This window comes from Pipistrellus hanaki (assembly GCF_964339955.1).
Source record: "Pipistrellus hanaki genome assembly, chromosome: 4".
NCBI classification, from domain to species: Eukaryota; Metazoa; Chordata; class Mammalia; order Chiroptera; family Vespertilionidae; genus Pipistrellus; species Pipistrellus hanaki.
The window spans coordinates 64,720,595-64,746,378 of NC_140506.1; the positions used below are offsets into that span (position 1 = coordinate 64,720,595).

The window sequence follows — 25,784 nt, forward strand, 5'->3', positions numbered from 1 at the left end:
TTAACTTTAACTTGAAAATATCCTAAATAAAATATCCTGTGCCTTTTTTTTTCTTTTTCTTTTTTCTTTTTCTCAGCCAGATTGTTTCCCTTTGGAAAGTTAACATCAGTTAATATATGTGTAGTAAGTGTAAAATCGGTTTTTTAGATTATCTTCTGTCTTTCATATACTGCCCTTTGTTCAGCCTTCCAGTGTTTAAAATATCATTTAAGTTGAAAATGGAAAAATAAACGTCTGCATTACCTTATCATTATTTTGTAATAGTAAGTTCATTTGTATATGAAGTCCTGAGATTTGTAATAGTAATTCACAAATGGGGATGTTGAAGAGCCAGTTTCGGCCCGATCCCTGCAGGCCAGGCTGAGGGACCTGAATTTGTGCACCAGGCCTCTAGTCCTATCTAATAAAAGAGTAATAAGCAAATTGACCATCACTCCAAGGTACAAGATGCTGCCCCCTTGTGGACACAAGATGGCCAGCAGGGGAGGGCAGTAGGGAGGGACCAGGTCTGCAAGTGAGGGCAGTTGTGGGCGATCAGGCCAGCAGGGGAAGGCAGTTGAGAGGGACCAGGCCTGCAAGGGAGGGCAATTGGGAGCAATCAAGCCTGCAGGAGAGGGCAATTAGGGGTGACCAGGCCTGCAGGATCGGGCAGTTAGGGGCAATCAGGCTGGCAGGGGAGTGGTTAGGGGGTGATCAGGCTGGTAGACAGAAATGGTTAGGGGCAATCAGGAAGGCAAGCAGACAAGCAGTTGGGAGCCAGCAGTCCTGGATTGTGAGAGGGATGTCCAATTGCCAGGTAGGATCAGGCCTAAATGGGCAGTTGGACATCCCTAGAGGGGTCCCAGATTGGAGAGTGCAGGCTGGGCTGAGGGACACCCCCCTGCTGGGCCTGTAGTATGCATATAATATCTTTGGTTAATTTCTTCCTGCCATCCCCTCTCCCACCTTCCCTCTGAGGTTCATCCATCTGTTCCATGTTTCCCTGCCTATTTCTGCTCCTGCTTTGAGTATCTGCCCCCTGGTTGTCAGTGTGCGTCAGGTCGGCCACTTATGCTTTTTTATTTATATATATATAGATTTGCCATAGGAAGGGAGCTCAATGGAAGATGACCAAATAGAAAATAAGTCTGTTACATAGAGCTCTGTTATGTGAGGTTATGTGACCATCAGAATAGACTAGAACAAACTAATTTTGTGGAATATCTTACAGTTTGCACAATTTCTCCTTATGCAATCTTATCTTTTTTTTTTAAATATATTTTATTGATTTTTTTACAGAGAGGAAGAGAGAGGGATAGAGAGTTAGAAACATCGATGGGAGTGAATCATTGATCAGCTGCCTCTTGTACACCCCCTACCAGGGATGTGCCCACAACCAAGATATATGCCCTTGACCAATTTGTAATATTGAACCTGGGACTTTTCAGTCCGCAGGCTGACGCTCTATCCACTGAGCCAAACCGGTTTTGGCAGCATTCTTATCTTAATTGATCTTAAAACACTGTAAAACAGTGACCTCATAGAGAAAGTATTCATGTGTGTGTGTGTGGGGGAGTGTAATAATAGTAATGTTTTTATTTTTCAAATCAAGGGAACGGGGTACAAAGATTAAATAGCCAGTTAATATGTATGTGATAAGTGTTTAAAGCTAGAGAATTTAGGGACTGGAACGCTGATATTTCCAGATAGCTATTGCCAGAATTTCAGAAGCGTCTCAATTCAAAACATCTGTTGCGTGCATAGCAGTTGGCACTGTGGAAGATTTGAAGGGAATAGAGACAATATATTTTTTTATTGACACAATTACAGGTGCCCTCCATTCTGCCCCTCCTTGCTCTGCTTTGCCCACCTCTACCCAGCCCTCCCCACCCCCTGGCCTTCATCACACTGTTGTGTCCATGGGCTCTGCATATACATTCTGTAACTAATCTCTTCACTTTATTTTATCCGTTCCACAGCCCCCTCCCCTCAGAGATCTGTCAGTCTGTTCTGTGTATCCATACCTCTGGATCTATTTTGTTTGCCAGTTTATTTTGTTTCTTAGATGCCACATGTAAGGGAGATCATATAGTATTTGTCTTTCTCTGACTGGCTCATTTCACTTAGCAAAATAAGCTCCAGGTCTGTCCATGCCATTGAAAAGGGTAAGATGTTTTTTTTGTTTTGTTTTGTTTTGTTTTTTTACAGCCATCTAGTATTCTATTGTGTATATATACAACAACTTTTCTAAAGGATGATGTAATCCAATAGAAATAAAGGACAGTTATAGTAAACAACTATAGGATAAGAGGCAGCAAAGTAATACTTGTTAACATGAATACCAGTTGCCTGGCTTATTAGGTGCTTTATATATGCTAACTTTCTCAGGGAAGATGATGATAAGCCTAGTTAACAGATGAGACCATGGGCCCAGAAAGGTAGAAAATATTCCTATAGTCAGATGGTAGGAAATGGCAGGTCCAAGGTCTAAACCCAGGTTTCTCAGTTTTTGGCCTACAGAATGAAAATTTAGGACAAAAGGATGGAATAAGTTTCTATATGTGTAACACTGTATTTTTGAATCCTGGTATCATAGGGATTATGAATTCAACAAATGCAGAAAGGTCTCCTGTGCCCTTAAATGTAAACTCTAAACCTTAGTTTGCCACCGTTCTTTGAATCCATCTGAATGGACTGTTTCTTTTTAATAATTACAAATATTGAAGTGTTGATTTATATCTTTAGGTAAAACACAGAATTGAAATTAAATCCAATTAAAAGTACTGCTACTAGCAGTCTATCTCTACCAGTTCATTTAGAATCACTTTGTTTTAGGTTTAGGCATATTTTCAAAGGAATGAACATTCCATGTAAGAGAAATTTAGCAGCCCTGGCCGGTTTGGCTCAGTGGCTAGAGCGTCGGCCTGCAAACGGAAAGGTCCCAGGTTTGATTCCAGTCAGGGACGTGCCAAGGTTGTGGGCTTGATCCCCCCACTGGGATCTTACAGGAGGCAGCCAGCCCATGATTCTCATCATGGATGTTTCTATCTCTCCCTCTTCCTTCTTCTCTGAAATCAATAAAAATATATTAAAGAGAGAGAGAGAGAGCTTTTGCATTTTTAGATTGTTGTTCATATGTACATTCTCAAAATGGTTTTCAAAATTGAACACCAAATGCTTTGTGCTCACAATAAATACCCCTATGCCAAAATAAAAATTTTCCATTAAAAATTAGGTGTTTTCCCTTTTTTATTTAATTTATTTGAAATGGAAGAAACTGGAGGTGCGTTAAACCACAGTTTCCTGAGAATTTTCCATGGCAAACATTGTGTCAACTTTAAATAAGGAAACCTGTGGTTCCTTTCATACCCCACAATATTGTGAGTGCTTTCATGCAGGTGTAAAAACTATTTGCTCACAGACTACTTAGCCTTTTAACTGAAAAATAAATTTATTTAAATTTAAGTTGTATGACTCTATTTGAAAATTTTCTGTAAACTTCCATAGCATTTTCTGTGTCTCCTATGAAGTTTATCACATTCTGCCTTGGAATTGTTCTTTGTGCATTTGTCTTAATTTTTTAAATTAGTGCAAGATTATAGACCTCAAAAGATGGTATTTGTCTTTAAGACCATACTTTCATATAATAAGTCATGTTTATATAAATGAAAATATAAATATGAGTAAATATAAAGAGGGAGGATGTAAGTGAGGAAGGAGGATGGACCGGAGAGAAATTAGAGAGAGAGAAAGGAAGTCTCATGGCAGGGCCTGCCTGCTTATTCTTATGAGCTCCTACACTTAGCCTGGTGCTTTAAACAATTTGCAGCAGTCCCAAAGCACAGCCAACAGTGTGAGCCTGAGCCCATTTGCTTCATAAGCCTCTTTTTAAAAATGTTTATATTTGATTTCTTTCCCAAAAGGGGAAAGGGGCTTGAAGTTGGGTCACAAAATCAGAGAAAGTTATCTCAGATAATTTGGAAGAAATTTTCTTTCTCAACAACTTCTCATACTAGAATGAATTCAGAAACCTGACTTTGATACATGTAGTTCTTAAGTTGTTTATTTAAAGCAAGTTAGTTAAAAATACCAATTTTGTAATTTCAGCAATCATTTAAATAAACTTATTTTTCCTAAGTAAAAAAGAAAAATGTGAAATTAATACTTTAAACCCTTCTTTAACTTTATTCTTCAAAAATCAATTAAAAACTATTCATTTACTTCTTTAAATATAAATTTTAATAAGAATTTGCAAAGGGAACACAGACCAAAAAAATTTTTTTTAAATATATTTTATTGATATTTTTACAAAGAGGAAGGGAAGAGAGATAGAGAGCTAGAAACGTCAATGAGAGAGAAACATCGACCAGCTAGCGCCTCTTGCACACCCCCTACCGGGGATGTGCCCGCAACCAATGTACATGCCCTGGACCGGAATCGAAACATGGACCCTTCAGTCCGCAGCCCGACGCTCTACCGCTGAGCCAACCGGTTTTGGCCAGACCAAAGATTTTATTTAACAATTAAACTGTCGTGATTTGATTTCAAGATTACCTATCAGACATAAATAAGAATAACTTCTTCATTTATTAAATTAATACATAATTGTACAGTTTAAAACTTATTCTAGAGCAGCAGTCGCCAACCTTTTGGACCTCACAGACCACCAGTTGGTGAGCGCTGTTCTAGAGCCTTTAAAACACATAGAATTTACAGAATTTGCATCATTAAGTCACTGTAGGATATTTTCCAGGGCAGAGAAATAACAGTAAATGAACTCGGTGATAAAATGATTCTTAACAAAACAGTATTTACCTAGAGTCAACACCAGACATGCAGGTATTACCACTGCCCTTCTAAAACTTTTTATAACTAAGATGGAAAGTTGTAGCTAACTCTGGAAAGAAAAATACCCAATTTATCAAAGCTTTTAGCAAGTTGTCAAAGCCAGTAGTAGATGTTTTGAGCAATTCTAGGTGAATGCATTTAGTCAAAATCTATTAGGATTCCCAGAATTTTTTATCTAAAAACATGTGAAATTAACCCATGTGATGAGAATAGTCACTTTCAGATTTGCCTATTTTATAAATACAGGTGTTCATATGTTGGACATTATCTTTGAAACAAATTTTTTGTTGCTACAGGAAATATCCTGAAGAAAGCAGTTACAGATAGATAGTTGTTGCTGCAGTGTCTTCTTTTCCTGTGGAACCTGAAAGAAGGGCAGGGCCCTGGAGTGCATATGGCTGGTTGTATAATGAATTTATGGGCCTGCGTTCCCATAAAACATTATTTTAACCCTTTGCACTCCGCTGTCCCCTCTCAGGGGACATCAGAATTCTAGCATATCGCTCGGATGTCCCCTCTCAGGGGACATCGGAATTCTAGCATATCACTCGGATGTCCCCTCTCAGGGGACATTGCAGTTTATTAGTTAATTACGGGGAATTGAGTATTTCAACACACGTTTCGCACGTTTCGCAAAGTAGCCAATGTCCAGAATGGTTCGGAGTAGCTGGTAGCCAATGTCCAGAGTGGTTCGGAGTGCAAAGGGTTAAAAGATAGGCAACAGGTGAGAACTGGCCGGCTTGCCTACCACCGGATATAAGAGTCAAATACTTCTACAAGAATTTTTGTGAAAATGACAGGTCTTAGTTTTCCCCCACTTTCAACTTAAAATGATTACTTTTAAGCATAAGCTCTTGACTTCTTGCTGTGATCTGTAAGGATTTCTCTCGTTCCTCCTCCATGTCATATCTGTACCTTTCCATTCTTCTAATATATGTAGACTAGAAGCACTGGAGCGGGGGGGGGGGGGGGAGTGGGGAGAGGAGGAGGGTTGCATGTGAGGGGTCCCCCTCAGCCCAGCCTGCACCCTCTCGCAGTCAGGGACCCTTCAGGAAATGTCTAAGCCGGCTGTCAGACATTGCTCTTGCAGTCCAGGACTCCTCACTCCTTACCTTCAACCACTGCCACGGCTCTCTCCAGCCATGAGCCAGCTGAGTGGCACCCCCACTGTGGGAGTGCACTGACAACTAGGGACAGCTCCTGCATTGAACATCTGCCCCCTCCCTGGTGGTCAGTGCATGTTATAGAGACCAGTAGTTCTGCAGTTCGGTCAATTCGCATGTTAGCCTTTTATTATATTCTAGGTGTACCAATTAATTATGCGGACTTTTTTTTTTAATAGATTTAATTTAATATATATCAACATATGTTATCAATATATTAACATATGTTGATATATATGCTATTTTGTTGTATTGACAACAAGCTTCAAAATTTCATATGTCAAATTTGCGGAAGGTGTTATAATAACATCATAGATATATTTATACTTAAAAATGTTGAATTTTGTGCCCAAAAAAGAGCATTTGCAGTAAGTTTTAATTCATTACTTTATTTTGAGGAAAAGTGTGGCTGAATACTTCGGTAAGCTTATGGTGAACATGCTTCATCTCAAGATACTTGTGAATGCTGGTTTAAATGCTTTAAAAGTGATGATTTCTTTGTGAAAGATAAAGAATGTCCAGGTCAACCGAAAAAGTTTGAAGACCAAAAATTACAAGCATTATTGGATGAAGATGCATGTCAAACTTAAAAACAACTTGCAGAAAGATTAAACCTTGCTCAGCAAACAACTTCTGATCGTTTACAAGCAATGGGTCCTAGGAAAGAACCCTTCTTTGCTGCTTCCAACCTCTAGTGTTCCTAGGCCTTCCTCGGCTTGTGGCAATTTATTTATTTATTTATTTATTTTTAATATTTCATTGATTTTTTTACAGAGAGGAAGAGAGAGGGATAGAGAGCTAGAAACATTGATGAGAGAGAATCATCAATCAGCTGCCTCTTGCACACCCCCTGCTGGGGATGTGCCCGCAACCAAGGTACATTCTCTTGACCGGTATCGAACCTGGGACCCTTCAGTCGTCAGGCCAACGCTCTATCCACTGAGCCAAACCGGTTTCGTCGGCTTGTGGCAATTTAACTCAATTTCTGAGTTAAATTCTTCTTTCTTCATTTCTGTCTCCTGTGCCTCTGCAACCAAATGTCCTTAAGAGATACCAGTCATATTAGATTTAAGGCCCACCCTAATCCATTGTGATCTCTTAAATCTGCAAGGATCCTTGCTCTTTCAGATTATCACTTGTTCTGATTACTTTCTGAGCAGCACTTCAAAACATACTAAGAAGTAGAAAATTGGGTCTCTGAATGATATGCCTCAAAACAAGAAGAGTTCTATTGGGACAGTATCCACAAATTTCCTGAAAGATAGGGAAACGTGTAGTTAGCAATGGACATTATTTGAATAAAGCACTTTTGATGTTTCTCTTGGAATTGCCGTGTTTTCTTTCATTATAAAATCCACTATTACTAACTGGTACACCTAGTAGGATTATATATGAATTTAGGTTAAATGAGAGCATTTTGTGATTATGTTATTTTAACTATGTCATGTAGTGATTCCTTTTCCCTTTCCATAATAGTTCTTTTCCTGTAGTTTACCATTGTTATGTTTGTTTTGTTAGTTTTCTATCTTCTCTCTAGCATAGGACTAAACCCCTCAATAGTTACTGAAATCTCCTCTAAAAATATTTAATATACCATGTATTCTAATTCTAAATCTGTCACCATAGTGGGCATTTCTTTTCCTGGATCTCTTCTCTCTTACGTCCCATGCCTTCCCCATTTGCTGTATCCTTCATATCAGGTGAGGCATTGGCTACTTCCTGGGAGAATGATTCAAGGGATGTGAACTTTTTTAAACCTTGAATGTCTCAACATATTTTTATTCTTACCTAGTTTGAAAATGATTTTCCTGCAAAAATTTAGAAGCATTGCTTTATTGTCTCTCGACCTCTGATCCTGATTCCTAAATTTGTGTATGTGAGTGTGTGTGATATAATTATTATTTGTATGTGTGTGATTTGCTTTGTTTGTTTGCTTTTTCTTCAGAAAGCTTGTAAAGTCAATATTCTGATGTGACTGTTTTCATATATTGTGTTGAGCCTTTTCAGCCTGAAAAATTATGTCCTTCATTGGGGGTTCTGTGCTACAGCCTTTTAATATGCTTTCTGTAAAGTTCAAGCAAGCATGTTTGACCCATGAACTTCAGCAGCCTAGCTTGTCACTGAGTGACTCAGGATACTAGCAATAGGCTTTCTTCCCAGATTCTCTCATATCTCTTTAAGGTAGATAAAATGGGTAAGAAGTCCAGTGTTGCATCAGAAAACCTACAAATGTATTAAAGAAGCAGAAAACTGATTTAATATTGTGTGTAATGAATGATCTCCCAATGGTCTACATTTTTTAAAGGTTGAACAGAGATGGGTAAGAGTCACAGTCAAAGTATATTAGTTTCTCTAAGGCTGCTATAACGAAATGCCACAAAATAGATGGTTTAAAACAACAGAAATTTATTCTCTCATGATTCATGAAGCTAAAATATTCTCTCATGATTCTTGAAGCTAAAATATGAAGTCAAAATATTTATTCATTGATTACACAATAATTATAATTGTCCAAGGACAGTAGTATTTTTATCGGTGTGAATTTTATTGTTTCAATTTGCAGCCTGAATCTACTGCGACTGAAAGAGCAATTGCCAGATTAGCAATGCATCCTCTTCTGAAGAAAAAAATAGATGTACTGAAAGGTATGAATTAAAGTCATGTACTTATTAATGCACTTATGCATATTATTTTAAATAAATGGCTGTTGATTTATTTGTGTTTTTGGTTCTTTTGCCTTTCAAGGACCTTTACTGTTACAAATATCTCTTTCAAATATTTCCATATGTATGGGTAGAGGCTTGAAAATATGGAAGGTATCAGATACCTGAAGAATTATCTATCAAGTAGGTGGTTGGATATATGAGTCTGTAGCCCAAGTTAATTCATATTCTTTTCTAAATTCTAACATTTGATTGTATGTAATATATATTCATGATTATATTGAATACTATTGATTTTCTAATTATTGATGTAATTCATATTATTTTTTATGTGTTTACTATTTAGCCATATGATTTCCATTTAGTATGTGTATTCTCAAATGTATTGAAAAAATTAAATTCTTTTTCACAGATTAGAAGATATTTTTATGTCTGAAAACCAATTCATTATGTTCTACAATTACATCTATACATTACTCCTATAGAAATTAAAGTTATTTTGTTTTATTTATTTGCATTCAGTAAAGTTTTTACTGTTCTTCAACACTCCAAGGCATAAAATAATGGGTTTTTCTCATTTTATGTTTTAAATGGATACTCCTGAGCTTTCTTATTCAAAGTTTGGTTTCTAAAAAGTCAGTAGTTTTATTTGTAAATTTAGACCTATTTGTTATATATACACTCATGCATCTATTAACAACAGGAATAACATTCTGAGAAATGCATCATTATGCAATTTCATAATTATGCAAACACTGTTCAGGATACTTACACAATTAGATGGTATGGCTTCCTACACACCTAGACTCCATTATAATCTTATGTAACCACTGTCATATATGCCATCCATTGTTGATGGAAATGTCATTATGAGGTGCTTGATTGCATTTCATATAATGTATAAATTAGCCCAAGAGTTCCTAAATAATATAAGAAATATTGTACTGAACATTGATATTTTTGTTGTTTCAATGTTGAAACAAGTTGTGTGTTATTTTTCTTGCAGCTGCTGTCAAAGACTTCAAAGATGCAAGACAAAATGATGCTGAAGTTAAGTCATCAACGAAAGCTTCAGAAGAAAATCATTCCAAGGACACTTCATGTTTAAATGATGATGCCATTAAGTTGCAGCATGAAGGTGTTATTATCAGTGAGCAAAAAGACAAGGAAGCCAAAATATTAGCAAAGAAACCAATTAATAGTTCAAAAGAAAAAATAGCCAATATGGAACATGGACTCAAAACAGTGGATAGTCCAAATTCTCCATCACAGCCTTCTGACAAGGATCCTGTAGTTCCCTCTGGACCACAGAAGACGCCTGCTGATCCCAAAATGAAAGCATTAAGTCAAAAGCAAGAAAAGAAAGCCTTTGATAGTTCACTTGGTGATAACAGTGGTGGAGAAGAATCACATGAAGAAGAGAAGGAGTATTTTGATGATAGCACAGAAGAAAGGTTTTACAAACAATCTTCCATGTCTGAGGATAGTGATAGTGGAGATGACTTCTTCATTGGGAAAGTCAGACGGACACGAAAGAAGGAAAGTAGTTGTCCTTCAGTTTTGGAACAAAAATCTCCCAAAAAAGTGTTCCCTGAAGAAGATATACTTGAAACCCGTGAGAGTATAAGAAATGACAAAAACAAGTCAAGTACAGAAGCAAGGAAGTTTGAATCAGTGTTTTTCCATTCTTTATCTGGATCTAAAAGCTCTAGAAGGTAATTATATTTTGGTATTCTGAAATAACTATTAGTTTTTACACATTCTAATATTAAATATTTGCACATTAAATATTTACACATTCTAATAGTGAAAGAAGAGACTAGTTTATACAAAATACATCCATAATTCTAGTTTATACAACATACATCTTGTGACTTGGATCTCTCCCACTTTATATTAGGATAATATATACAAAAACACAAATGTCAATGACACATTTATCCAGCTTCATAAAAAATTGAGATGTTATAGCCAAATAATTTTTCTAACTAATTTAAGTTTATCCCTTCAATTACCAAAGTTTTGAAACGTTGAGTTAGCTCTTGATGAATAACTTTTGAAAATGTCTCACATATTATAGTTCACTCTTTAAACAAAACTTAATGAATAAAAATGTGATAGGTTTTTGTTGTTTTGTTTTTATTAACCTATGGCCATTCTTGTAAGCACCCATCATTTTATTATGTATTTTTATTGCAGTACGCTTGCCTTAACAACAGAGTTTCTCCAGAATGCTTTTTTTTTTTTTTTTAAATGTTTGGTGATGCTGCTGTTTCTATCTCTGCTATTAAATACCACTTTTGCACAGCTGTTCTGTTTTAAATCAATAAGTTTATTTTCATTTGTAATTTTAATCAGGTAGGGGTATCTTTACACATGGTAAGCTATTCAGTATTAGCTGCTTTCTTCAGTGAACTGTTTTTCTATATATTTAGAGCAGTGTTTCCCAAACTTTTGACATATGTGTACCCCTTCTATAATTTTCGTAACGCTGAGTACCCCTCGTACTCATGAGAACATATAATTAGGCGCAGCTAAGCACGGTGCAGTGCATATCCCCACCAAACTCTGGTGCAACGCATACCTCCACCAAACTCTTCCCGTACCCCTGAGGGTATGCATACCACGCTTTGGGAAACACTGATTTAGAGGTCAGGGATCATTTTATCATAATACAATAGAAAACTGTGATATTGATAGAAGTTTAAGAGTATGGAAGCCCTAGCTGGTTTGGCTCAATGGATAGAGTGTCAGCCTGGGAACTAAAGGGTCCCAGGTTTGATTCTGGTCAAAGGGTACTTGCCTAGGTTGTGGGCTTGACCGCCCCCACACTCCCCAAGTAGGGGGTATGCAGAAGGCAGCCAATCATTGATTCTCTCTCATCACTGATGTTTTTATCTACCTTTCTTAAATCAATAAAATATATATTTAAATATATATATTTATATTTTATTGATTTATTACTCTTTTATTAGATATATCATATCTAATAAAAAAGTAATATGCAAATTGACCATCATTCCAAGACACAAGATGGCTGCTCCCATGTGGCCTGCAGGGGAGAGCAGTGTGGGGATTTAGGAGAGACCAGGCCAGCAAGGGAGGGCAATAGGAGGGGACCCAGGTCTGCAGGGGAGGGCAGTTGTGGGTGATTAGGCTAGCAGGGAAGGTTGTTAGGGGTAACTGGGCCAGCAGGGGAGGGCAGTTGGGGGGGGTCAGGCCTGAAGGGGAGGACAGGGGGCCAGACTGGCAGGGGAGGGCAGTTAGGGGCAGTCAGGCCAGCTGGGGAACAATTAGGTATCAATCAGGCTGGCAGGGGATTTGGTTAGGGGTGATCAGGCTGGCAGGCAGAAGTGGTTAGGAGCAATCAGGCAGAGGCAGGTGAGCAGTTGGGAACCAGCAGTCCTGGATTGTGAGAGGGATGTCCAACTGGCCGGGATTAGGCCTAAATGGGCAGTTGGACATCCCTCAACAGATCCTAGATTGTAGAGGTTGCAGGCTGGGCTGAAGGACAAGCCCACCCCCCATGAATTTTGTGCATGAATTTTGTGCACCAGGCCTCTAGTATATATATAATGAATATAGAAAAGACACACAATCATCTTTGGAGCCTTGAAAATTATTAACATATCTCCTAAACCCGCCTCAAAAGTCAACATTTTTTTTCTCACTTGAAAATAACGTATCACTATCCTTTTTCTTTCCTACTAAATGTAAGTCTTAATTTCTGTTATATGTGACTCATTCCCCCTGTGAAAAGATTTTTTGAATTCTTTGTCTAGATAGACCTCAAAAATAGACACAAGGTAACCATAGGATATTAAGTTAGAAGATTTTTTTTCTTTTTAAATTTTATTTTTCATTTACAGTTTACATTCAACATTATTCATTTTAGGTGTGCAGCATAGTGGTTAGACAATCATATGCTTTACAGAGTGTTGCTCCCAATATTTCTAGTACCCACTCGACACCATGCATAGTATTCCCTCTGCTGTACTTTATGTATCTGTGATTGCTTTATAAATTACCAATCTATACTTTTTAATCCCTTCATTTTTTTCATTCAGTCCCAAACCTATCCCCTCTGGCAATCATCAGTCTGTTCTCTGTATCTGTGTTAGTTCTTTTATTTTGTTCTTTAGATTTACATATAAGTGAAATCAATTTATTTCTCTCTGTTAAGTCAGAAGATTTACTTATCTTTTAAAAATCCTAATGATGTTTTTCTTCTTTTAGAAATTACAGAGAACAGGCTCCAAAAAGCAGCACCCCAGGTATGTTATTAATGACTGGTTGACCTTCATATGCAATAAAGCAATGCTTTGTCAAAGTGGAAGGATGAAAAATTCTCATTACTCAATAGCCTGAATAAATTATGTACCCACAGAAATGGAAATAGAGCATCTTATAATTACAATCTTATAATTAATTAGAGGCCCATTGCATGAAGAGATTCATGCAATAGGCCTTTCTTCCCTTGGCTTCCAGCACCCGGGACCCAGGCCTTTGCTCCGTCCAGAGTCTGCCTTCTTAGTTTTTGCTGCAGACTTGGGGTAGAGTCTGCCATCTTGGTCTTCATTGCATACTCTGGCTGAGTCTGCCATCTTGGTCTTCGCTTCAGACTCCAGAGTCTATAGTCTTGTCTTTGCTGCTGCAGAGTGCTGCTCCTGTAGATCCCTTCAAACCCCGCCCCCGTCCTCCCTCTCATAGCAGGCGACCTGCCTTGCCTGGCCACTCTGTGCCTGGAGCACCTGGGCGGCTGCCATCTTTGGCCTTCTAATTTACATACTCACTCTGACTGTGGGCATAGCAGAGGTACAGTCAATTTACATGTTTATTTATTATTAGGTAGGATTTAAGTTGTTTTATTTCCCTATATCCTGCCATTGGGAAAGATATATACAAAATTTATTAGGAAATATTGGATGTATTTAACTTATCTTGAACTAAATTAATGTATTCTTTAAGTAAATTATTATATGAGCTATATCTTAGTCAACACTGTGCTGTTAAACATTCAGTAACAAGTATGTTACTTTCTGGGTTGAGATAAAATCAGTTTTTGTTGTGTTTTTTCTTTTTTAATCCTCACCTGAGGACATGCTTAGAAATAGAAGGGGAAGGAAGGAGAGAGAGAGAGAAACTTTGATCTATTGCCTTCTGTATATGTCCCAACTGGGGACGTAACCCACAAACCGGGTATGGGCTCTGAACAGGAATCAAACCAGCCAACTTTTAGTGTATAGCATGACACTCAACCAGCTGAACCACTCTGGCCAGCTCAAAGTGTTTTTAAATTAATTTATAACAAATCAAGTTTAATATATTTGGGTCGGCTAACTTCTGTGTATATTCCAAACTATCACTGATTTAAAAACAATAAAAATTTGTTTCTCACTCACATCACAGTCAAGCATGAATCAGCAGAGAGGCTATGTTTCACATGGTCATTCATTGATAAAGTTTCATTTGGATTCTTCCTCTTGCAGTTTCCAGATATTCTCCATTTTGCCAACAGAAGGGAATAAAGTACATGGAAAATTTTGCAGAAGGTTATTATGGGCCAGGCCTGAAGTGGCAGAAATCAGTTCTGTTCTCATTTCATTAGCCAAAATTCAATTACATGACCCCATATCTAGCCACAAGGGAGTTAAAAAATGCAGACTGACTCTGTGGCTAGGAGAAAAAAAATAAAGTGGAATTTCTTGAACAGATAAATCACATAATCACCATCCTTGTTATCACCAGATGCCCATTTTTTTTTTTCCTCCCACGCATAGAGCACACTGACCTCCTTCCCAACAAAGCCAACCCAAAGGCCCATCCAACTCAAAGCCCAGGATTATTGAGTGATGATGGTGGTGCTTTCCACAGAGCTCATGGATGTGACTGCTCCGAGTTCAGTGACCTGTACATTAAAAAAACAAACTGGCCTTGTCCATTGTGGCTCAATTGGTTGAACATCATCTAGTGTACCAAGGATTTAGTAGTTTGATTCCCAGTCAAAGCAAATGCCCAGGTTTCAGGCTCGGTCCTCAGTAGGGGGTATGTAAAAGGCAGCTGATTGATGTTGCACTCACATTAATGTTTCTTTTTCTCTTCCTCTCCCTTCCTATCAAATATCAAAAAAATATTTTTAATAAATCATAAAAATTTGAAACTAGCTTAGCAGTTCATTGATAGATGGTAAGAAAATAGATATCTGAGACTGCAAAGTGAGCATTTGTGTGCTAAAGATAGGTAAAACGGTTGGCAGTGAAAACTTGGAAAGTGGGCTTCATGTTTTTGGGAGTTTGGGTGGTAAGTGGTTGGAAACTGTAAAAGACTAGTCTACTGATGGCTCTTTGGCAATATACTACAAAAAAAATAAAGGAGAGAGATAGAAGCTTCCATTGGCTATAACTCAAGTTACATGGTCTCATTTAACTGTTGTGATGGGAAATACATTATGGTTGTGCACCTAAAAGGAAAAGAAGATCAAATTTGGCAAACACAAGGCCATCTGTCTCATTTACCTTATTTTCACAAACATAGGATAACTAAACTAAAGTCATACCCAAGTTTTCCCTGAGAAGACCTATGTAAAAGAGATTTTTTTGTTTATTTTTGCTTAACTTTTTAATTTATAATATTTACTCACACGTGCAAATTTACTTTGCATAATTATAAGAATATATATTAGTTTAAAAATACTGTCTCATTCAAATATCAGTTATCATGAAACAGTTTCACTTAACATTTAAACTTCATTCTTCATCCCTAGAGCCACTCTGAGTATTATAAATTTCTTGAGCACATGGTGATTTGTATGAAATGTGAATCTGTGTACATATTTTAGAAACTGTATGCACTTATTTATAAAACACTAGAGACCTAGTGCATGGATTTGTGCACTGGTGGGGTCCCTTGGGCTAGCCTGTGAGGATCAGGCCGAAACCTGCTCTTTGATATCCCCTGATTGGTCTTGGATTGCAAGAGGGCACAGGGACCGCAGGAGAGCTCCAGGGCATGTCCGTCCCGTCTCGCCTACTCCCGATCAGCGGGACCCCAGCCGCAAGCTAAACTACCAGAGTGTCTGCCTTCTGGTGGTCAGTGTGCATCATAGTTAACGGTCAAATGATCACTTATGCTTTTATATATGTAGATTATGCCATTGCTTTTTAAGGTGATCTTTAGAAGGCTTTTGATAATGATGTCTAAATTGAAGTGGTGAAATTATGTGTCCTATATTAAACTTAATACAGGATGCTTAATACATCTATATTAAACTTTTTGCCTCCCTGTTTCTTTTTTTTGTCTCCCTTCTCCCCACTCCCCGTTTATTTCTGATTCTATAAACATGCATTGATTCAGATATTTTCAAGCTAGTATATCTCTCCCAAACAGTAGTTTGTTCCAAGTAATGTAATTGAAGTGCCTCATAATATAAGATGCCATAAGGACTAGAATATAAGTTGGCAACCTTATATCTTTTAGTAGCTTTATGATTAAAACAAAACTTTGCCTTGTATTAAAGTAGATTTAGTAATTTACCTTGTGGTAATAAGCCTTTTAAAAATAAATCTATCAACATTGTCAGATTCAGTATCTTAGTAAAGACGTGTGCATTCTGGCTACATCTGCTTCACACACAAATTTCATAAGCAAATGATATTTCTTAAAATATCACAGCACATATTAAGAGGCAAGCAATACACTACACATCCACTTGCAAGGATTAGGAATCATGTGTCCCAACATTGACACTGATGTTCTGTATATTTCAACTTCAGACTGTTCCCTATTGGACTTGGGTTTAGAATGAGGTATTCCATTTCAGTAAAATTAAATTTCTTCTTCAGTACTGATTTGAGAAGATAAAATATGTTTCTTTTGCATGTTGTTTGGGTATATACTTAATTTTCATTATTTTTGATTCCTCCTCCCAGGTTTTCAGCAAGACGATTCTCAACTCAAAAATCAGTTTATTAAGAATGCACCAAGAGGACCACAAAATACTAAACAGCAGACACAGCTGCCTCTTCATCCTTCATGGGAAGCAAGCAGGCGGCGAAAAGAGCAGCAGTCTAAAATTGCTGTGTTTCAGGGGAAAAAAATTACGTTTGATGATTGATTAATTAGTACCTCTTTTTGTGAACTTTTCCATCTAAAAAATTGTTTTCCTTTTTGTTTTTTTGCCAGCCTATTATTTAAACTCGTATTTGGATAAGTTTGTTTGGAGGAGGTATAGAAATAAGTTTGTTGTTGTCTTTATTTCTCTTTTTTAAGTATGTTCAAGTTTTGTTTACATAAATCTTCCACAAATCAACCACATAAGTTGGTTTTAAAAATATGCCCAGAATATTCCCTTTATAAAATAATTTTGAGATTATTACTCAGATTTCCTCATTTGTGCTTATCATGAAGTATATTTCACTGGATTAGGTCTGTGTTTCTTTGCCTTGAGAATAAAGGTTGAGATATATTTAAAATAATAATTGAAAATTATGAGGAAATTGTAGCTATTTAAAGTAGATAACCTCTATTAAAAGTTATCCTTGTTAATAAAACTAAGATTAAGGTAGTAATGTTTGGCCTGGATGGGTAACTCAATTGGTTAGAGCATCTTCCCAGTACCAAGGTTCTGGTTTCAGTCCCTGGTCATAAAATAACCAATGAATACATGAATAGATGGAACAACAAACTGATGTTTCTCTCTCTCTCTCTAATAGCAATAAAAAAAGAGTAATATTTATTTGGGGTATAAAGGTAATTATACAAAAAATATTAATATTTATTATAGTTTTATTTAGTAATGATCTTGTACTTTTTGACTGTTTTAGTTTCCCAGGACAATTGTAGATTTCTGAACATTTCAATTATTTAGGTAACATATTGTTTAAATGTAGCAACACAACCAAAAATTACTTTTCTATGTCTCTGCATATAAATCTTTCTGTTAAATTCAAAATGTATGACACCTAATTACGTGGCCATGTGCTCTTAAGAGAAAAATAAGATTTTAAAAATTCCTTCAAGCCCAACTGGCATTGTTCAGTGGTTGAGCATCAACCTATGAACCAGGAGGACAAGATTCAATTCGTGGACAAGGCACATCCTGTGTTTCAGTAAAATGCAGGCACATCCAGTAGGGGGCGTGCAGGAAGCAGCCAACCAATGATTCTCATCATTGATGTTTCTATCTCTCCCCTCTCCCTTCCTCTCTGAAATCAATAAAAATATGTGTGTGTGTCTGTAATATATATGTATAAATACTAAAATCTCTTCAAAAGTTAATGGCAGGGAAAGCCTTCTGGTTATCAGGAATTCTCAAGCTTGGAGAGTCATTTCTACATTTTCCATGAGCTTAAAAATTTAGATAACTTGAGCAATGGGATTCAAGATACTGTGTGGAAAGAAAATTATTTCGTGTTGAATGCAAAATTTGTTATTTCAAGTTTTATTTTGATATAATTTTAGTTATGTTAGATTGAAATTAATTTCAATTATGAAAATTTATTACAGAAAAAAAGTGGAAGAAAAATGTCTCTATGCCTATCCAGATTTAGCCAAGCTACGAAGTTGAGAGCACTATTTTCCAGACTGCCAAGTCTGCTTAAGACTTTACCCCAATTGCAAGGAGTTAGGGACCAACTACAAAGTTAGAGAGAAGAGCCCACACAAGACCACTCTTAACTTCTGACACCAGTTGCAGGTTAGGAGGTGGTGTGTGGAAGGGGAATGGGTGGAAGGTTCCCCATACACTGAGGTTCCATAATTTGCTAGAAAAATTTCCAGAGCTCACTGAAAACTATTACATTCACAGAGTTTATCTATCACAACTTATAAACAGCCATAGGAAGAGATGTATAGAGCAATACCTATGAGGGTTCTAAATGCAAAGCTTCTCTTGTCCTCTGGACATATCATTCAGGCATCAAATGCAGATTGCTAGTCTGAGGAGCTTTCTCAAGGTTTTGTATCCAGAATTTTTACTGTGCCTTCAATATTTAGGGATGATTGATTGCCCACATGATTGTTCCATAGGGACTGATAGTACATGACCCAAGCCCCTATGGTAAATCACATGGTTTGTCTTTTTCAGTGTAGCCAGCTCCTACCCTAAATAAAGACAGTCCAATCAGGTCCGACATAGATTGCCTTCACCTTCTTGAATTATTGTCTTTGGCAAGGCCGAGTTCTTTACCACACCCTGTCCTGCACCCAAATTTCATAAACATTTACTGCATTAACATTTTACTGCATTTTCTTTACATGCAGCTTTCATCTTTCTCCTTTTCCTCCTCTTCTATTTATCCCCCTCTCTTTCTGTCTTCCATTCTTTCTCCCCCTCCAACTGCTTTCTTGTTCTCATCCATTTCTCTTCCCATTTCATTTTTCTTTTTTCCTTCTCTCACCTCCCCCCTTTATATTCTCTTTATAAACAAGGTCATTCTCTATTCTCTTGTATTACCACAATCCAGTTACCAAATGCTCAGATTTTTCCAATTGTCCCCATGTCTTTTTACATCTGAAAAGCCAACATCATACCTTACATTCAGTTGATAATAGTTTCTGAGTCTATTTTAGTATTTTATGACATTGACATTTTTCAGAAGTATTGAGCATTGTCCCTTTATTTGGGTTTGTCTGATGTCCCCATTATTAAATTCAAGTTAGGCACTTTGGGCAGGAATATCATAGGAGGGATGATGTATTTATCCCAGTGCATATTAAGAGGCAGGTGATGTTGATGTGACCTAGTACTGGTGATGTTAATTTTCTTGTTTCAGGTAATGTCTATGAGATTTCCCCACTGGAAAGTTAGTATTTTCCACTTTGAAATGAATAATTATTTTTAGGGAGATACTTTCAGATTATAGACTGTTCTAAAACTTTCACTGACTAGTTATACCATTCAGCCATAATTCTTACTGAAATGATTACTGCTAGAGTAATTGTAAATGGTAATTAAAAAAAAAAAAAGGTTTCTTATTTCTACAATTACTAGCTGGTTTTTTATATTAAGGAAGAACTTCAGTTATTAAATTTATTTCATTTTGATTTCATGGATACCTCTTTCTATTTTTATTGGGTATTTTTTAATTTGTTGTGTCTAATATTGGCTTATAAGGTTTACAATATACATATTTATCACAGTCTAACCTACAGTACACATTTTTAAAAATTTATTTCGGAGAAAGAAGGGTGAGGGAGAGAGAGAAACATAAATGATGAGAGAGAATCATTGATTGGGGATCAAGCCTAAAAGCCAGGCATGTGCCCTGACCAGGAATTGAACCATGACTTCCTGGTTTATAGGTTGACATTCAACCAATGAGCCACACTGGCAGGACAGTACATTTTAATTTTTTTCCTCCCAGCCTTTGTTCTGTTATTTACATACTACATTTTGCTTCTATGTTTAACCCTATAATTGTTATTGTTTTTGCTGATAATAGGCCAGGAATGCTGCTAAACATTCTATAGTATATACAACAAAGAATTATCCAGGTCAAAATGTCAACAATGCTAAGGTTGGGAAACCTTAGTGTAGGGCTCATTTGGCCCCATTATGCTTTGTAAGGAAATATTTCTGTTGTGTCTGGTGAAAACACAAACTATTCCTGAGACTATAAGTTATTGATATTGTTCCACTACTTTCTAGAGATTTTCCCCCCTCGCCTTGGTAGATCTTTATACGTGTTGCACAGATCAGTCTTATATGATCAACTTGAAGGAACCCTTCCTTCTGTACATCTAGGAACCTTTCTGTGCATCTTCCTCTTCTGTATTTTTCCTCCCACAATCTAGTCACATTAGCTTATCTAAACTCTGAACTAGCAGGTAGTGAGCTGAAGCACTCAACTCATTTGGTTTTTTCCTCTAGGGTGTTAATATTCTGTACAGCTTTTTATCCATTATCCCAAAACCTTTGTTTTATAAATTTCATTAAGTTTTCTAGTTGCTTAATGTAGAAGGGCAAATCTGGTCTCAGTTATGTAATGGTCCCTTATTTATTTTGATACTCAAATTGTCCTTAATTTGACCACTGGGAGTCTTTCACAATATATTTACTTGTTTTCTCAACTCAAGAATACACAGAAATTAGTTTCAGAATTGCTAATGATGTGATGCCTCTGTAAAAGTAGTCCATTAACCAAAGTTCAGTATATGTTTAGAATGCTTTTTTCTTTTGCCCGAGGGCATACGGTCCCAAAACTATGTTTGAAAGTTATCTGGGATGATGTCAGCAAAAATGGTGGAATAAGGGCATCCAGAAATTTTTCTCGCTGTCAAAAGCAATAAGAAAACTGTCCTTATTGTCAGAAACAACTTTTTAGAGCTATGGAATTAACCAAAGGCTTACAGCAATCCAGGGAATATTTTTCAAGAAAAACATTATGAATGTTCATAAGAACAGTGATCTTTGTGACATTTTAACTTACTCTATTCTCGTCCCCACTTCTCATATGCCTGGTAATCTTGCAAACCAGCAGCTGACAGCCACTGAGGGTCAGCTTCATAGATAGGTTATCAGAATTATTATTTGACTACTTTGGTAGTTCACTGGAAGGCCCCTCTTGCAAATCTGCTGTGTCAAAGAGCTTGCCCAGTGCATAAAGCCATTTCCTGAGATAACTTAGAAAACAAAGAGAGGCAGTTGTTCAACATCATAGCTGCTTGAGGCAGTGAATAACTTGGGGCAAACAAAAATTTCATCAAAAAGCTTAAAAAGAAAGAAATTTTATCAAAAAGCTTAAGAAATATGAAGAATTGAATATCCTTGGGAAATCATATTTCTTGGAATTAAGGAAGTCACAGGTGTAACTGCATGTTCAGGAAGAAGCTGAAGATTCCCTAAACTTGATCTCTGGTTGGCTACACAATATATTATATATTTTTCACTGCTAGAGAAAGGACTTACATGTCAAAAGGACACAGGAGATAGCTTGCACAAACAAGAAATGAAGGCTAAGGTGGAGTTGTCAACTTTCTGACTAAGTGTTGAAGGTGTGTCCCAGCACACAGAGCCTGGTCAACAAAATCAGAAAAGTATTGATTCCAAGAAGTTATGGAAATTTCTGTCCAGTTATACTACTAAGCTAATGAAGTAGAGGAGTCAGTGGCATACATAACAAAGAATACAGACTTCACAAAAATAGTTTTAAAAGTCACTAAACAACAAAAACCAGTAACAACAAAATATGGGGAAAGGACTAATTTCTGGAGTTGCAATATTGTACTTAAATGTTCAGTTTCCAAGAAAACATGAGATATGCAGAAGCAAAGTCTGGCTCATACAGAGAGAAAAAAAGCCATCAATAGAAACTGTTCTTGAGGAGACCCAGACTTTATTCAACAATAACATTAAATAAGCTACTTTATGTCTGTGAACTAAAGGAAACCATGTCTAAAGAGCTGAAAAAGTCTGAGAACAATGTCTCACCAAATAATAGAAATGATAATGAAGAGACAAAAAGAAACAGCAGCTGAAAAATACAGTAAGTGAAACAAAAAAAATTAACAGAAGGGCTCAACAGCAGATTTGTGCAGGCAAAAGAATGATAAGGTGAACCTACATATAGGTCTATTAAGATGATCCAGTCTGAGGAAAAAACAAAAGAACTAAAATGAACAGATTCACAAAGACTTGTGGGATATCATCAGGTGTGCCAACATAGGCATAATGAGAGTCATATGCCACATTTCCACTCAGCTGTACACCTTAAGAGAATTGTTCAAGGATCAACTGTACATAAATGGAGTTATTCAGCCATAAAAAGGATAGAAGTATTGATATATACAATGGCAATGGATGAACTTTGAAAACATGTTCAAACAAAAACTTGAACATGAATATTCATGGTAACACTATTAATAATGGCTAAAGGAAACAATTCAAATGTCCAACATATCATTGAATAAACAAAAGTCAATATAGTTGCTTCTTGAACAGCATGGGTTCGAATTGCATGGATCCACTTATATGCAGATCTTTTTAATGAATACCTGCATTTTTTCTTGTAGTTGGAAGTCTGGGGTTGTGGAGAGCCGACTGCATTGATCTATGTATGCCATTTTATATAGGGGACCTGTGAATTTTGGTATCCATGGAGAAGCAGGGGTTCTGAAACTAATCTGTGGATACTGAGAAACAACTAAGTTTTTGGGGAGTCAAAACCTATTCACAAAAAATTGTGCGGGCTGGGTGATGGAGGCCTTGTGAGTGACTGCTAATGGGTATGGCAGCTTTTTGGGGTTTTTTTTGGATTGATGAACATGTGCTGGATTTGGATGGTGATGTTGGCTTAGTTTTCTCAGTAAACAAAACCCCACTGAATTGTGCACTTTAAAATGTGAATATTATGATATGTGAATTGTATCTCAATTTAAAAAATAATAAGTTATCTGGGTCTGTGCTTTCTTCCTCCTTTTTTCTATGTATTACTTCATTTAAAATCAATTTTGGTCATATGTTTCTGAAGGTGTATAATTTTAAGTATTTGTCCTCCTTTCTTGCTAATTTGATTTATTTTTTTCTTTATGTATATAAAACATTAACGTTTCCCATAAGTCAAAGCCACACAAAGTGCTGTACTCAAGAGAATTGGCCACTCTCTACTTTCCACCTCATCCCCATACATTCCCTTTAGATAATCTCATTAGTCCCTGGTGTATTCTTGCTGTGTACACTTGCGCAAATGAACACATGTATGTGTATTTTGTTATTCCCTCTTTTTTTATACAAAACTAAGCATTCCCTACATGCTTTAATAAACTTTGCTTTTTCATTAAAAATATATTCTGGAAATCACTGCAAATTTGTTCATTAAAATCTTCATTTAAAACAAAAACAAAAAGACTTTAGTACTTCATTTGGGTAATCTATCAATTTATTCAATGTATGGATATATAGATTATTTTTCATAGTTTACATTTACAATGTTGCAAAGAAAATAGGAAAAACATGCATTTAAAAAAAATACATTTTATTGATTTTTTACAGAGAGGAAAGGAGAGAGACAGAGTTAGGAACATCAATGAGAGAGAGACATCGACCAGCTGCCTCCTGCACACCCCCCTCTAGGGATGTGCCCGCAACCAAAATACATGCCCTTGACTGGGATCGAACCTGGGACCCCTGAGTCCGCAGGCCGATGCTCTATCCACTGAGCCAAACCGGTTTTGGCACCCAAGGATATTTTCTCCATTGCTTTTCAGGGAGTGGAAGGGACATAGGAGGGAAGGGAGAAAGAAACACTGATGTGAGAGAGATACATTCATTGATTGCCTACCACACGTACTCTGACCAGGGGCGGGGAATGAACCCATAACCCAGGCACATGACCTTGACTGGAATCAAACCCACTACTCTTAGGTGTGCGAGCTAATGCTCTAACAATTGAGCTGCACTCACCAGGGCAAGTGAGTTATTTTTTATTTTTGTCCTCGCCCCGGCCCCCCCAAACCCCTCCGATTTTTAAGATTTATTTTTATATTAAAATAAATACCAGCCCTGACCTGACCAGTTTGGCTCAGTGGATAGTGTCAGCCTGCAGACTCAAAGGTCCTGGGTTCAATTCCAGTCAAGGGCATATACCTTGGTTGCGAGCACATACCCAGTAGGGGGTGTGCAGGAGGCAGCTGATCGATGTTTCTCTCTCATCATTGTTTCTAACTCTATCCCTCTCCCTTCCTCTATGTAAAAAATAAAATATGTTTTTAAAATAAAATAAAAATAAATACCAGCCCTTTATGTGTTATATGTATTACAAATATTTTTTTCCAAATTTGTTAGTTGTCTTGGATTTCCTTTTTATCATGCTTGTCTGCCACTTACTAATATGTGGTCAGATATATCAGTTTCTCTTTTCATTTTCTTCTATTTCATTTTTGCATATGGATTTGGAAATCTTTACTATTGTTTGCCTTTTACTTTGTCTGATATCAGTGCTGCTGCCCCTGCTTTCTCAGTGTTGCCATTTCCCTGGAATACCTTTGACTGTCCTTTTATTTGTAGCCTTTCTGTTTTATGCATGTCTCTTGAATAGAGCATACTATATAGTTTCATCTTTATGAAAGTTGAAAATCTTCCCTTTTGATAGGCACATTAAACCCACAAATGTTGATAAGATGAATATGCTTGCTTTCAATTATTAGATTTATGCTGTAATAATTCATTGTTTTTCTTTATAAGTGTTTAGAGTGTTTTATTTTTAAATAATCCCTAAATTTTGTATTTAGGGAGGATAACATTTTTGTTCTGGTAGTTATCTTTGTGTTTACACCTTTCTTAGTGTCCTTAGTTCCTTATTTCACTTATCTATAATTTGTATTGTCAATTTTTAATATTTCTTAACTTTTACTTATCTAAATCACAGTTAATGAGTTTATTCTACTTTCCTTATTCCATCTCCATTCTCCTCCCATTTTTAGATGCATTGCTTTTATGTTATTGGAACATACAACCCAAGGCATAGAGCACAGTTATATAACACTATAGGCCCAGTGCACAAATTCATGCACCAGTGGGGTCCCTCTGCCTGGCCTGCAGGACCAGGCTGAAACTGGCTCTTTGACATCCTCCTAGGGGTCCTGGATTGTGAGAGGGTGCAAGCCAGGTGAGGGACCCCACTGGTGCATCATCGTGGTTGGGAGGGGCATGGGAGGTTGGCCAGCCAGGGAGGGACTGCAGGAGGGTTCCAGTTCCAATCAGCCTGACCCCAGCAGCAAGCTAACCTACCAGTGAGAGTGTCTGCCCCCTGGTGGTTGGTGCACATCATAGGCAGCCACTGAGTGGTCTTAGCATATCATTAATATACTACGCTTTGATTGGTTGAATAGACCAGACAACTGGACACTTAGCATATTAGGATTTTATTATATAGGATTATGCTCCTAAATTTTAATCTTATTTTTGCAATTAAGTTATACTAAAACTAATTTGCTAAAGTTTTCCCACTCTTCTGTTTGGATAAAGTTCAGTTTCTAGTAAATTCCTTAGAAAAGAACTCATGGGAAGAAGTCTTTGAGTCCTTGATCTTTAAAATATTTTCCATAGTTTTTATTCTTAGATTGTGGCTAGATTTTAGGATTAATGGCTTTCTCAGTGCTCCTACCCCTCTTCCTTGTGGCAGCTAAACTCTTC

General features: G+C 36.9%; 1 protein-coding gene across 2 annotated transcripts in view; it reads left to right on the top strand.

The window, feature by feature from the left end:
- The window catches only part of SRFBP1 (serum response factor binding protein 1), a 64,751-nt gene extending 41,910 nt beyond the window's left edge, over positions 1-22,841 (top strand). For both annotated transcript variants that reach the window (XM_084880476.1, XM_084880477.1), the window contains 4 exons: positions 8,554-8,635; positions 9,660-10,368; positions 12,890-12,927; positions 16,582-22,841. In XM_084880476.1, the coding sequence (XP_084736602.1) occupies positions 8,554-8,635; positions 9,660-10,368; positions 12,890-12,927; positions 16,582-16,766 (1,014 nt within the window). In that variant the 3' untranslated portion in view covers positions 16,767-22,841. The remainder of the gene's footprint in view (positions 1-8,553; positions 8,636-9,659; positions 10,369-12,889; positions 12,928-16,581) is intronic.
- Positions 22,842-25,784: the final 2,943 nt, after the last annotated feature.